Here is a 13,783-nt window from a genome sequence, read left to right on the forward strand (position 1 = left end):
TCTGTTACAACCTTGGCCATTTTAAATCCACTGTTTCATTTTATTTTTAAATGAAGTAACATTAGATTTGCAACAACTATTAGACATGACAAGGGTTGTACAAACGGCAAAAAAAATATATGACCATATAGTTCTTTTTTTGGTAGTGATGGTCAAGCTTCCACAACAGTAGGATGCCCTGCTATTCTTTTGGAAGCATTCCAAATGGCATTATGAGCATTTCAGAAGTTAAGTTGGGCCATATTTACAATCTCGTCTATAAAATGCAGCTCTGAAATTTAAGCCCAGATAAGATGCCTGGAGTTAGGCTAGAACCTGTCAGCTTGTTTTAAAGGCAAGTATTAAACCAACTCATATTGGATGACATAATAAACAATTTATATAACCAACATACATATTTCATTTCTGTCTAATTTTTCATTATATATATTTCTGAAATGACTCTTATAAGGTTTTTCCAACACATCTTCAATTCCAGGTGCATAGTTTAATATAATAGAGCAGAGTACTTGTACTTATGTATTTGTGAATAATTTATATTTTTGTCCTCATCATAACAGAAATACAAGATGCTCTGTACATGAATGTTACAATATGATCTGAAGGTTACATTGTGTATAACTGTAGTGGTTCCATGGCTGACTGGGTTTTGAAGTTGGTGTTCTCTTAATATTCAGTACATGTTTGTTAACACACTTGCAGTCGCAAGATAGTATTTGGGATTGAGACACTCATTGACCTCATTGTACACTAAAGAATGGAGTTCCATAAATTGCCAAACTGATTGGTGCACATGGCTTTTTACGTGTGACAGTATTTTACTGATCCCTTATGTGTGCTTGTTGTCTTATATGTACCATGGTGTGTGTGTGACTGTTGATACTGCGTTGACACTGTTTCATTTGGCTGTATTCATGTGTACTCATGTGTGGTTGAATGACAATTAAACTTCAACTTGAACTTAGAGGCAGGCTGTATTCTTCAATGGGGATTTGGAGGCAGCTTGCAGACTAAGTTACATCACAGGTTGGAACATCTTGAAGCAGTGCTATCCCATTTCTATTCCTTTTATTTTTCAAAAGTAAAAATAGATTCTTACCTTCTGTTGTCCATTATAAGATACGAAACAGCATTAAGAGAAGAAAGAAGATGTAAGTGATTTTATGTACATTGATAAAACTACAATATTTTAATGATGTCACAGTGATGAACTGTACAGCAAGGAAGGTTGGTATACTGAGAATCTATATAAATCAGCATAGCAACAACACATATAGCAAAAACTACAGTAAATTTTCCAAAAAGGAGCAGCATATTTTTTCTCAAAAATATAGTTATAAATAAGTAATGCATATAAAATTATAGAACAATGTGGTCTTTAGTATTGACATGTATATTACCCATCCAATTTTATACTGACTATAATTGTTAATTGCTGTGTTATTTGAGATGTAATGGAGTATGATGGAACCTTTCAGCCACAAGAACAGATTGGATAGGTTGGGTTTGTGTTTCTCGGAACAGAAACAGCTAAGCAGGCCACAATTGCTCCATATGGAAGTTATGAGAGATGCAGATCAGGAAAAAAGATTTACAGGGGTCCTGAAAAATTTTTCACCCAGAGGATGGTTGAAATCCGGAACACACTGTCTGAGGCAGATTCTCATTTAAGAATTATTTTTATAAGCATTTAAACCACCATGGTATGCAAGACTATGGCTAGTTACTATAAATGGGTTTAAAAAAGATAGTTACTTGATGATTGGTATGGACATGGTGGGATGATGGACCTGTTTCTGTCTCATTATGCTTTATGACTATAATAATTACATCTTTACCTAACAATAAGATGATTGTGAAATGACCAGCAGATGACTGAAAAATGAAATGGAAAAGAGGACCAAAACTAGGATAACACATTAACAGAACAATGTCCAATGTGGGCCGAAGTATAATCTAGTCCTGATTTTTTTTAATCTAATTTCACCATCAGGCCAGATTCTAATTTATGCTTTTTTCACACTGGGTACATTAGGTCAATATCATGGCTCTTATTTATAATATTTAAACAATCAATTGCAAAGAAGAGAAAATAATCTGTTTTTGGGGTGTTTAAACCCAAGGAGAGCAGAATAAATTGTCACAGATTTCACCAGTTTCTCCCTGCAACCTCAGATCAACAGGAGGCACTTCAGAAGAAGGTATAACCTAGGCTGGATTAAGAGTGAAACAGCCTCAGCTAGAATACTTGTGCATATTTACATTTAAAGCAGAGGTTAATAGGTTTTTGATCAGTCAGGGCATCAAAGTTATGGGGTGAAGACAGGAGAATGAGTTTGAAAGGGATAATAAATAAGACCACAAGATATAGGAGCAGAGGTAGCCCATTCGGCCCATCGAGTCTGCTCCGCCATTCAATCATAGGCTGATCCAGTTTTTCCAGAAAAATTCTGCCTTCTCTCCATACCCTTTGATGCCCTGGCTAACCAAGAACCTATCTATCTCTGCCTTAAATGTACCCAATGACTTGGCCTCCACAGCCACTCGTGGCAACAAATACCACAGATTTACCACCTGCTGACTAAAGTAATTTCTCCGCATCTCTGTTCTAAATGGACGTCCTTCAATCCAGAAGTTGTGCCCTCTTGTCCCAGGCTCCCCTACCATGGGAAATAACCTTGCCATAACTAATCTGTTCAGGCCTTTAACATTTCAAATGTTTCTATAAGATCCCCCCTCATTCTCCTGAACTCCAGGGAATACAGCCCAAGAGTTGCCAGACATTCCTCATACAGTAACCCTTTCATTCCTGGAACCATTCTTGTGAATCTTCTCTGAACCCTCCCCAATGTCAGTATATCTTTTCTAAAATAAGGAGCCCAAAACTGCACACAATACTCCAGGTGTGGTCTCACGAGTGCCTTATAGAGCCTCAACATCACATCCCTGATCTTATATTCTATACCTCTAGAAATGAATGCCAACATTGCATTTGCCTTCTTCACGACCAACTCAACCTGGAGGATAACCTTTAGGGTATCCTGCGAAAGGACTCCCAAGTCCCTTTGCATCTCTGCATTTTGAATTCTTTCCCCATCTAAATAATACTCTGCCCATTTATTTCTTCCACCAAAGTGCATGACCATACACTTTCCAACATTGTATTTTATTTGCCACCTCTTTGCCCATTCTCCTAAACTATCTAAGTCTCTCTGCAGGCTCTCTGTTTCCTCAACACTACCCGCTCCTCCACCTATCTTTGTATCATCGGCAAATGTAGTCATAAATCCATTAATCCCATAGTCCAAATCATTGGCATACATTGTAAAAAGCAGCAGTCCCAACACCGGCCCCTGTGGAACTCCACTGGTAACTGGTAGTCAGCCAGAATAGATCCCTTTATTCTCATTCTCTGTTTTCTGCCGATCAGCCAATACTTCACCCATGCTAGTAACTCCCCTGTAATTCCATGGGATCTTGCCTTACTAAGCAACCTCATGTCAAAGGCCTTCTGAAAATCCAAGTACAGCATATCTACTGTAACTCCTTTGTCTACCCTGCTTGTAATTTCCTCAAAAAATTGCAGTAGGTTAGTCAAGCAGGATCTTCCTTTCATGCTGGCTTTGGTCTATCTTGTCATGTGCCTTCAGGTATTCCATAATCTCATCTCTAACTATCGATTCCAACAACTTTCCAATCACTAATTTCAGGCTAACAGGTCTATAGTCTCCTTTCTGCTGCCTCCCACCCCTCTTAAATAGCAGAGTAACATTTGCATTTTTCCAATCATCCGGTACAATGCCAGAATCTATCGATTCTTTAAAGATCATTGTTAATGCCTCCGCAATCTCTCCAGCTACTTCCTTCAGAACCCGAGGGTGCATTCCATCAGGTCCAGGAGATTTATCCATCCTCAGACTATTAAGCTTCCTGAGCACCTTCTCAGTCATAATTTTCACTGCATATACGTCACTTCCCTGACACTCTTGAATGTCTGGTATGCTGCAGATATCTTCCACTGTGAAGACCGATGCAAAATACGCATTCAGTTCCTCTGCCATCTCTGCATTTTTCATTACAATACCAGCATCATTTTCTATTGGTCCTATATCTACTGTTAATTCTCTTTTACCTTTTATATACTTAAGAAAGCTTTTAGCATCTTCTTTGATATTAAGTTGCCAGCTTCCTTTCATAATTCATCTTTTCCTTCCTAATAACCTTCGTAGTTTCCTTCTGCAAGTTTTTAAATTCTTCCCAATCCTCTATCTTCCCACTAGCTTTGGCTTCCTTGTATGCCCTCTCTTTTACTTTTACTTTGGCTCTGACTTCAATAGTCAGCCATGATAGTATCCTTCTTCCATTCGAAAATTTCTTCTTATTTGGAATATATCTCTCTTGCACTTCCCTCATTGTTCACAGAAACTCCAGACATTGCAGCTCTGCTGTCCTTCCTGCTAGTGTCCCTTTCCAGTCAACCTCGGCCAGTACCCCTCTCATGCCATCATAATTTCCTTTATTCCATTAAAATACCGACACATTGGAACATAGTTTCTCCTTCTCAAGTTTCAAAGTGAACTCGATCATAGTGTGATCACTTTTCCCGAAGGGTTCTTTAACCTTAAGCTCTCTTATCACCTCCGGATCATTGCACAACACCCAATCCAGCAAAGCTGATTCCATAGTGGGCTCAACAACAAGCTGTTCAGAATCAGAATCAGAATCAGGTTTATTATCACCAGCATGTGACATGAAATTTGTTAATTTAGCAGCAGCAGTTCAAAGCAATACATAATCTAGCAGAGAGAAAACAAATAAAAATAATAATAATAAATAAACAAGTAAATCAGTTATATAGATTGAATAGGATTTTAAAATATGCAAAAACAGAAACACTGTATATTTAAAAAAAGATGTGGTAGTGTCCAAAGATTCAATGTCCATTTGGGAATTGGATGGCAGAGGGGAAGAAGCTGTTCCTGAAATGCTGAGTGTGTGCCTTCAGGCTTCTGTACCTCCTACCTGATGTAACAGTGAGAAAAGGGCATGCCCTGGGTGCTGGAGGTCCTTAATAATGGACACTACCTTTCTGAGACACCGCTCCCTGAAGATGTCCTTGGTAATTTGTAGGCTAGTACTCAAGATGGAGCTGACTAGATTTACACCCTTCTGCAGCTTCTTTTGATCCTGTGTGGTAGCCCCTCCGTACCAGACAGTGATGCAGCCTGTCAGAATGCTCTCCATGGTACAACTATAGGAGTTTTTGAGTGTATTTGTTGACATGCAAATCTCTTCAAACTCCTAATAAGCCGTTGTCTTGCCTTCTTTATAATTACATCGATATGTTGGGACCAGGTTTGATCCTCAGAGATCTTGACACCCAGGAACTTGAAGCTGCTCAATCTCTTCACTTCTGATCCCCCTATGAGGATTGGTACGTGTTCCTTCATCTTACCCTTTCTGAAATCCACAATCAGCTCTTTCGTCTACTGACGTTGAGTGCCAGGTTGTTGCTGTGGCGCCACTCCACTAGTTGGCATATCTCACTCCTGTACACTCTCTCGACACCACCTGAGATTCTACCACCAATGGTTGTATCATCAACAAATTTGTAAATGGTATTTGAGCTATGCCTAACCACACAGTCATGTGTATACAGAGAGTAGAGCAGTGGGCTAAGCACACACCCCTGAGGTGCGCCAGTGTTGGTCGTCAGCGAGGACGCTAAAAAGCCATCCCTTAGACATTCTACAAATTCTGTCTATTGAGGTCCAGTACAGGCCTGGTTTTCCCAACGGTTACCATGACACTGCCCTTCTGACAGGCCTTTTCTATCTCCTGTTGTTATTTGTAATCCACATCCCAGCTGCTGTTTGGAGGCCTGTATACAACTGCCATTAGAGTCCTTTTACCGTTGTCATTTCTTAACTGAACCCATAGAGACTCTACACCTTCCGATCCTATGTCATCATCATCATCAGGTTCCGTGCCCAGTTTGAGCTTTGACTGCCATGGCCCACACACTCCTGTTTCAGGTCAAGTGGATCAATTCATTGGTATTCATTTCCAGTTCTCTGGCTGCTGTCTCCATCATCATTTGTCTTTGTCTTCCTCTTGCTTTCTTCCCTTCAATTTTTCCCATAATTACCGTGCATTCTAACTCCTCTTTCCTAATCACATGTCCAATGAAGTTATGTTGCCTTTTCATGATCTCATACATTATTTCTCTTTTTGTGTTTGCTTTGTTTATGACATCCTCGTTAGATATTCGTTTCGTCCATGGTATGTTTTGCATCCTCCTGAAAAACCATATCTCTGCTGCTTCAATCCGCTTCCTCATGTTACTAGATGTTGTCCAACATTCTAAGTCATATAACATAACCGAATGATCGTATGTCATCCCTTTCTAATCAGCCGTGATGGAATGGTGGAGCAGACTCAATGGTCTAAATGGCCTATTTCTGCTCCTATGTATGATTTTTCTGACTTACACTGATCAGCTAGATTAATGGTACTGATCTTCTTTTGGTCTGAATGACTGAGTCATTGACTCATTTACACTTTGAACAATCAAGCAACTTCACTGAAAATGCAGGGCCTTCTACCTCAGCAGTCTGACCTAGACTGAAAGCCAACTTCTGGCAGTTAAAGCACATTCATTGAAGCCAGTCAATCATCTAACTATGAGCAGAGAGGTCACTTCATAGCTCTAATGCATTAGTCTTGTTGTTAACACCTAAATATGTTGGCTTTCCTTATAGAGAGGATACCCGAGCTGAAACGATGACTGCAACATTGAGCAGAATATACAAACCATGTTTGCCATCAGGTGTAACGTGTATTTATTTTTCTTTCTAACTGGCCAAGCCATCTATCTAACAACCTCCTTGAACCCCTGTCATCGGCCAGGAGCTACCACAGCATTAGAATAAGAACCGTTAGGATGGGAAATAGCTTCTTCCCCCAGGCCACAAGACTACTGAACTCACTGCTACTATCCAGGTCTCATCGTGCATGAAATGTCAGTGTAGCATTATACTGATTTCACTTGTATCATATATGCATCTTATTATTTGTTAATTTATTTATGCTAATATTACTTTATGTGATATATGTGTGTTAAATGTACTGTGTTGTGCACCTTGGCCCAGAGGTACATTGCTTTGTTTGGTGCTATACATGTGTACGGTTGGACTTGAACGTTGAAGAACTCTGTGCAAAGGTATTTGCAGGGACCAAAGTTTGGATAGCAGGATGCTATGAGGCATGGTCCTTCTCCTTGTCCTACAAAGGTGGAAATGGTGGAGTTGAATGTTCTGACTCAGTTATGTCACACTGAGTGTCCATTTTACCTCATTGTTTCTAGAAGGACCCCATGTGCCCTCCTTGGAAAGGGCAAAATATAAACCCCTATGTGTGCTGGCTGGGGTTTCTATTGAAAACTAAATGGGCAAAATGCCATGAGTCCATGATTGTTAAAATGTTCTTCAAATTGTAACATTTTAACATAAAATACAAAGGAACAGTGACATTTGGGATTCTAGTTGCAGAAGTAATTAAAACCGATGAACAAATACACAATAAAATCATAAACTCGTGAAATGCTGGTGTTTACCTCAAGGGAGCTGTTCAACCCAGGGATGAAACTGTTGTTTAAGTTACAGAAAGCTCTGATTAGATCCCATTTGGAGCAAGATATCATATTTGAATTTGAATGTGAATTGAAATGACTTTATTTCTTACATCCTTCACATACACGAGGAGTAAAAATTTTTACGTTACGTCTCCATCTAAATGTGAAATGAGCAATCATAGTAATTTATAAATATTTATAATGAATAGAGCAGTCAATGTAATATAGAGCACACTCAAATCAGCGTGAGTTCATCAGTCTGATGGCCTGGTGGAAGAATCTGTCCCGGACCCTGCTGGTCCTAGCTTTTATGCTGTGGATGGTAGCAGCTGGAATAGACTGTGGTTGGGATGACTTGGCTCGGATCCCCAATGATTCTGTGGGCCCTTTCTACACACTCATCCTTGTAAATGTCCTGAATCATGGGACGTTCACAACTACAGATGCGCCAGGCTGTCCGCACCACTCTCTGCAGAGTCCTGTGGTTAAGGAAGGTACAGTTCCCATACCAGGCAGTGACCTGGAGGGAGAAGTATTCGACCTAGAGGGTACGTAACTCAGATTTCCCAAAATGGCCATCCAGGGTTTAAGTGATAAATTATGAAGAGAGATTGTATGCACTGTAGATCATCTCTTGAGTTTAAAAGACAAGAGGTGATTTAACTAGAGTGCTCTAAAATGAACTCATAGGCAGATAGTGAGAAATTTCCTCTGGTGGGGCATCCAAATTAAGAGGGCTTGGCCTTCAACAGAACAAGCTCATTGATGAGTGACATCAGAAAATACTTCTTCATGATGTCAGGCCTGAAGATGCAGTCTCCTCCCAGTCTCCACTCAGCCAACAGAAGTCACTTGCCACTTGTTTCCAGCTCATCGCCTGCAGACTAGTTCAACCCAGCTCTCAATCACAATCCTTGTTCACTCATACAGACTGGCCAGCCTTCAGTTTCTTTGTTGCCTTGTCGTAGAAAGTATTTTTTCCTTGCTTGTTTTGCAGTTTATTATTAAAGTTATCGCTCACTGCTTAATCATCTCTGCTGCTCTGCTTTTGGGCCAGGCCTCCTCTCTATCTCCTGCCCCATACAAAGGTTGATGTAAATCCATAGCTCTCTTCAGTATTACAGTAATGAGAGGCTTAAATTGAGAATTTTGCTGGATAGGAATATTATGGATTATGGAAACCATTTCTTTGTTGGCCCCAGTAGTTGTTTATCTTCAGTACATTGACCCTTCTATATAAAACACTAAATAATACTGAAATAAAATCAGATAAGGAATTGACTGAACACTCCACCCGATAAACCACTCCCTTCACACCTCACCCACCACTGCTTTATCATTTCCTGTCAGTCACTTTATGTACAGACACTCCTGTGCCTAGCATCACCCTATGGACATAGAATCATTGTATATAAGCTAGGTTATGTATTTATAGTTATTATGTTATTTTTATCATTGTTTTTTAAGTTATTGTGTATTTGTGCTGCATTAGATCCGGAGTAACAATTATTTTACTCTCCGTTACACTTGTGCACTAGAAATGATATTAAACAATCTTGAGTCTTGACTACAGATCAGAAACAGGTTTTTGGGCTTGTCTGGATCACAAGATCACAAGACAAAGGAGCAGAAGTAGGCCATTCGGCCCATCGAGTCTGCTCCGCAGCTCCCCCATGAGCTAAACTATTCACCCATCTAGTTCCAATTTCCGGCTTTTTTCCCATATCCCTTGATACCCTGACTAATTAGACACCTGTCAATCCCCTCCTTAAACACCCTCAATGATCGGGCCTCCACAGCTGTATGTGGCAACGTGGCCACAAATCCACAACCCTCCGGCTAAAAAAATTTCTCCTCATCTCTTTTTTAACTGGGTACCCTCTAATTCTAAGACTATTGCCTCTTGTCCTGGACTCACCCACCGAGGGAAACAACCTTTCCACATCTACTCTGTCCAACCCTTTCAACATTTGAGTTCCTCTCAATCATCAAACACCCATTTACCTAAACCGTACACTAATCCCATTTTTATTTCCCCCAGTTCCCATCCCCTTTCCCTTGGATTTCCCTACCAATACACCAGGGGCAATTTACAGTACCCAGTTACCAAACAACCCACATGCTTTGCCACTAGAGAACCCGGTGAAAATGAACACGGTCACAGATAGGACATGAAACTCCACACAGACAGTACTGAGGGTGGTCAAGATTGACTGAAGGTTGCTGAAACAATGATGCAGCAGCTCTGGTAGTTGTGCCATCCCAATCATACTGAGTGAAGAAGCACTGTGTAGTGATGTGACACAAGCTGAGCTCGGTGTTATGTGCCACCCTGTACCAACTCCATGACTGGTGTGTGAAGGTGTGGTGTAGATGATCATGCCAGCTGCACAACAGTAGTTGTTATGGCACCCTGCCTGGGTTTGGACTAAACTGTGAATTCCACTCTAGGGTGCAGTGCATCTCCCATGGTGACTGAAACTATTGACAGCATAGTTATAAAGAAAGCCCACACAAAAAGGATTTTCATACTCACATGCTTTGAGATGTTCGTGCTCCTTGAGTCAACACTGTAGCTGCAAATATAAGAAATCAACCACGTCTGATTAAAAGTGAAACATCCATAACCACAAGGATAACATTCAAAGCAAAGACAACTTGCCTTACCTTACTGTGTTCAGGCAATATATTTGTGGTCTCATTTATTTTTTTATGATGCCCACATTCATTGCTGAGTCAAAATTCTGCTAACCAACTTATGACGTTTAAATGTGAAAAATGTATTTATAAGACTATGAGAGCAGAATTCGACCGTTTGGCCCATTGTCTGCCACAGAAGCCTGTGGAGGACAAGTCGTTGAGTATATTTAAAGCAGGGGTTGATAGGTTTTTGACTAGTCAGGATGTGAAAGGTTATGGAGAATGGGATTGAGAGGGATAATAAATCAGTCATGATAGAATGGTGGAGCAGGTTCAGTGTGCTGAATGGTCTAATTCTGTTCCTATGTCTTATGGTTTTATGCTCTTTTGGTCTCCCTGCTAAGTGTCGTAAAGATTTCAATATACTGATCCTGACACCAACCACCATTTTGTTCCATGACATGTAAATCTGGGATTACAGGCATGAATTGTGGATTCCCTTAACGTTGCTTGCAGTCTGCTTATCTGGAGGGTGGTTTTCAGGCCAGGATAGCGTTACCACCCTTTGATGTATTTGCACAACAAGATCTCTCCTAACACCATGTACCTCTACAGAGTCAGAAACTCCACTTCTTTCTCCCCTTTGTTAGATCAGACTGTTAATTCTTAGATTAGACTGTTTAATTGGTATTTTCTTTGCAGTTAAAAAATTAATTATTTGTTTGTATTTTAAGTAGTATAATATGCAAGTTTAATATGCCTCAAGTGACAATACAAAAGTTCAGAGTATATTATTATTGAAGTACGTATACTATATAGAACCTTGAGATTTGCCTCCTTACAGGCAGCCACAAAACAAAGAAATGCATTAGAACCCATTAAGAAAGAAGACTGTCAAACCCCCAATGTGCAGAAAAAAAAAAACAAATTTTGCAAACATTTAAAGAATTCACGAAAATCAGTCCGCAGCCACAAAGCTAGTCACTGCAGCTGATCCAGGAGCCTGTTAGTTGCAGGCCACAGCTTCAGTTCAGTGCAGAGATGAGTATAAATCTGGAATGCTCTGGAAGTTTCTTTGTTGTACATTTCTTGAATACATGCTTTCTCAGTGGTTAACTTAGTACTGCAGTATTCAAGTAATAGCTTTCTAATTGGGTTAATTGCTAGCTATAGATTTGAATAGAATTTTCTTATCTCTGTGGTATGAAACAAGCTGTTCACTGTTAGGTGGCATCTTTAATCTTAGTTTTCTCTTCACTAGTAGATCCCTGTCACGATCTATTCAACTTTTCTCTGTTCACTAACTCTCAATTAAACAATTGTGAAGCAGCAAGTTTTGTGCCTCTTTCCTGATTTCTAAAGGAACCTTGGATTAAAAACACCAAAATCTAACAACCTCAACATTGAATCATAAAGTAACAAAGAAAATCATTCACCCCATCTTTTCTGTGCTGACTCTTCGAAAGAACCACTGAGCAGTGTTTAATTGCTCTTTCTTCAAAGCCATGAAAAACAACGCCTTTTCAAGAAGATAATTAATTCCTTCTGTGAACGTAAACATGTATTGAAAGTCACTTCTGATTTTCCTTTCTCTCCTGTGTCAATACATGCCGGACCATAACAGTTCATTTCATGAAAGGAAATTCTGCTGTTCTCCCTCATGCCTTTTACCAATAACTTTAAATTTACTCTGCATTTCCATATCCTTTCAAATATGCTTAGCATATTGTTTTGTATTTAATCTCTCCTTAGCCTGCTGTGTTCTTATGAGAACAATGCCAAATTATCCTCCAAGATACCCATTGTCAGTGGTGAACAATTACCCATTCCAGTAGATCTCTAAGGCTAAAACATTCTATAGTCAAAGACTTGGCTTTATATTCTCTATCTGCCTTTATAGAAAGTCATTGGAACTTTCCTTTGAGCAGCTTTATGGAACTAACTGGTCGTTAAAACATAGAACAGGACAGCACAGGAAAAGGCCCTTCAGCCCAGTACGCCTGAGCCAAAGAAGAACAGTACAGCACGGTTCATGACAATGTTATACCGACCCTATCAACTAGTCCAAGATCTCACCCCATCCATTTTCCTTTCACCCATGTGCCTATCTAAGATTTTCTTAAATGTCCCTAATATTCATCCATCACTCATGTATCACCACTCGTGGAAGCACGTTCCATGCACTTACTGCTCTCAATGTAAAAAAAAACTACCTCTGACACCCCCCTATACTTCCCTCCCAACATCTTAAAGTTATGCTCCACTGTATTAGCCATTTCTTCCCTGGGAAAAAGTCTGGCTGTCTATGCCTTTTATCATCTTGTACACCTCTAACAAATCATCTCTGATCCTCTTTCACTCCAAAAAGAAAAGCCCTTCATATACTTCAAAGATATATACTTCAAGGTCCATCTATTTGGCACACCTCAACATCTCTGCTGCCCTATTGTCCTTCCCTTCATCTACCATGATTTCTATCTTTCACTCTTCATTAGCACAGTCTGCTGCTTTCTTCAGCACTGTCAACAGAATAACTGTCATGGTCCGGTCCGTGAAATCCTCATTCCAGTTCACGGTCCAGTCCATGAACTCAGGACTCAGGGTCTTCCAGCTGTCCCTTGTTTGAGTTAATCATAGGCACCTGATTCCCATCTTTGGGCTTGCAATATAAGTAGCCTTGAGATTGAGTGTAGATGGCTGGTTGGTTGGTCTTGTCAGTCCCCCTTGGAGCAACCTGCTGATGGAAGGCTAGTGAAACCACTTGTGATTTCTAGGCCTGGTTGGAGGACCACTGCTTCATGGAGCCTTGTTGCCACTTGTTGGAGTGGTCTTTGTGGTATGGATTTGGTGTTATCTGGGCCAGCTGAGTGGTTGCCTGCTACTCTGAGCTAGGTAGGGATCTGGCTGTTTCTGTAGCCAGCTGAGGTTGCTGGCTGAACTGAGACTTGGAGCTTCCCTGGAGCAGAGATGGATCTGTCTGTTGTTCTTTGGTGTTGTCTCTTGTCCTTGCCTCTGTGGGGTAAGTCAGGCTATTTTACTGTTGCCCTGTGGGGGAGGGGGGAACTTGTCTTGTCTTTGCCTCTGTTGGGTAAGTCTGGATGTTCTGCTGTTACCTGATGGTTGGTCCTGTCCCACCTTGGTGTGGAGAAGTTGAGTCCTGGCTTGTCTAAGTATAAGTCCTGGCTCTAAGTCTATGTACTGTCCTGTCTCATGTTGGTGTCATGTTGATGATGAGTCCTGGCTTTTTGAAGGACAAGTCCTGGCTCTATGTTAATGTTCAGTTCCCAGTCGGTCTCTCTGCTCCAGTCTCTGAGTTATCAGCCTCCATACTTCAAGACTAGGATCCTGCAGCCAAGCTCCAAGGAACCCAAGCTAAGCCTCAAGACCCAAGACCCCAGCCTCAAGCCATGTTATGTCCTTGCCTGGTTCTGGGGTCCAAGCCTGAGGCAAGACTCAGATTCTGGGTCCAAACCTTGTCTCCAAGCTCAGGTCTCTAGACCCCAGCCATGT

The 13,783-nt window shown here is 40.6% G+C and overlaps 1 protein-coding gene across 1 annotated transcript in view; it reads right to left on the bottom strand.

Annotated features, from left to right (window-relative positions):
• LOC140210888 (copine-9-like) overlaps positions 1-13,783 on the bottom strand; it is a 562,459-nt gene that overhangs the window by 307,610 nt on the left and 241,066 nt on the right. The window contains exon 5 of the mRNA XM_072280144.1: positions 10,170-10,209. Within this exon, the coding sequence (XP_072136245.1) occupies positions 10,170-10,209 (40 nt within the window). The remainder of the gene's footprint in view (positions 1-10,169; positions 10,210-13,783) is intronic.

The sequence above is a fragment of the Mobula birostris genome, chromosome 16 (assembly GCF_030028105.1).
Source record: "Mobula birostris isolate sMobBir1 chromosome 16, sMobBir1.hap1, whole genome shotgun sequence".
NCBI classification, from domain to species: domain Eukaryota; kingdom Metazoa; phylum Chordata; class Chondrichthyes; order Myliobatiformes; family Myliobatidae; genus Mobula; species Mobula birostris.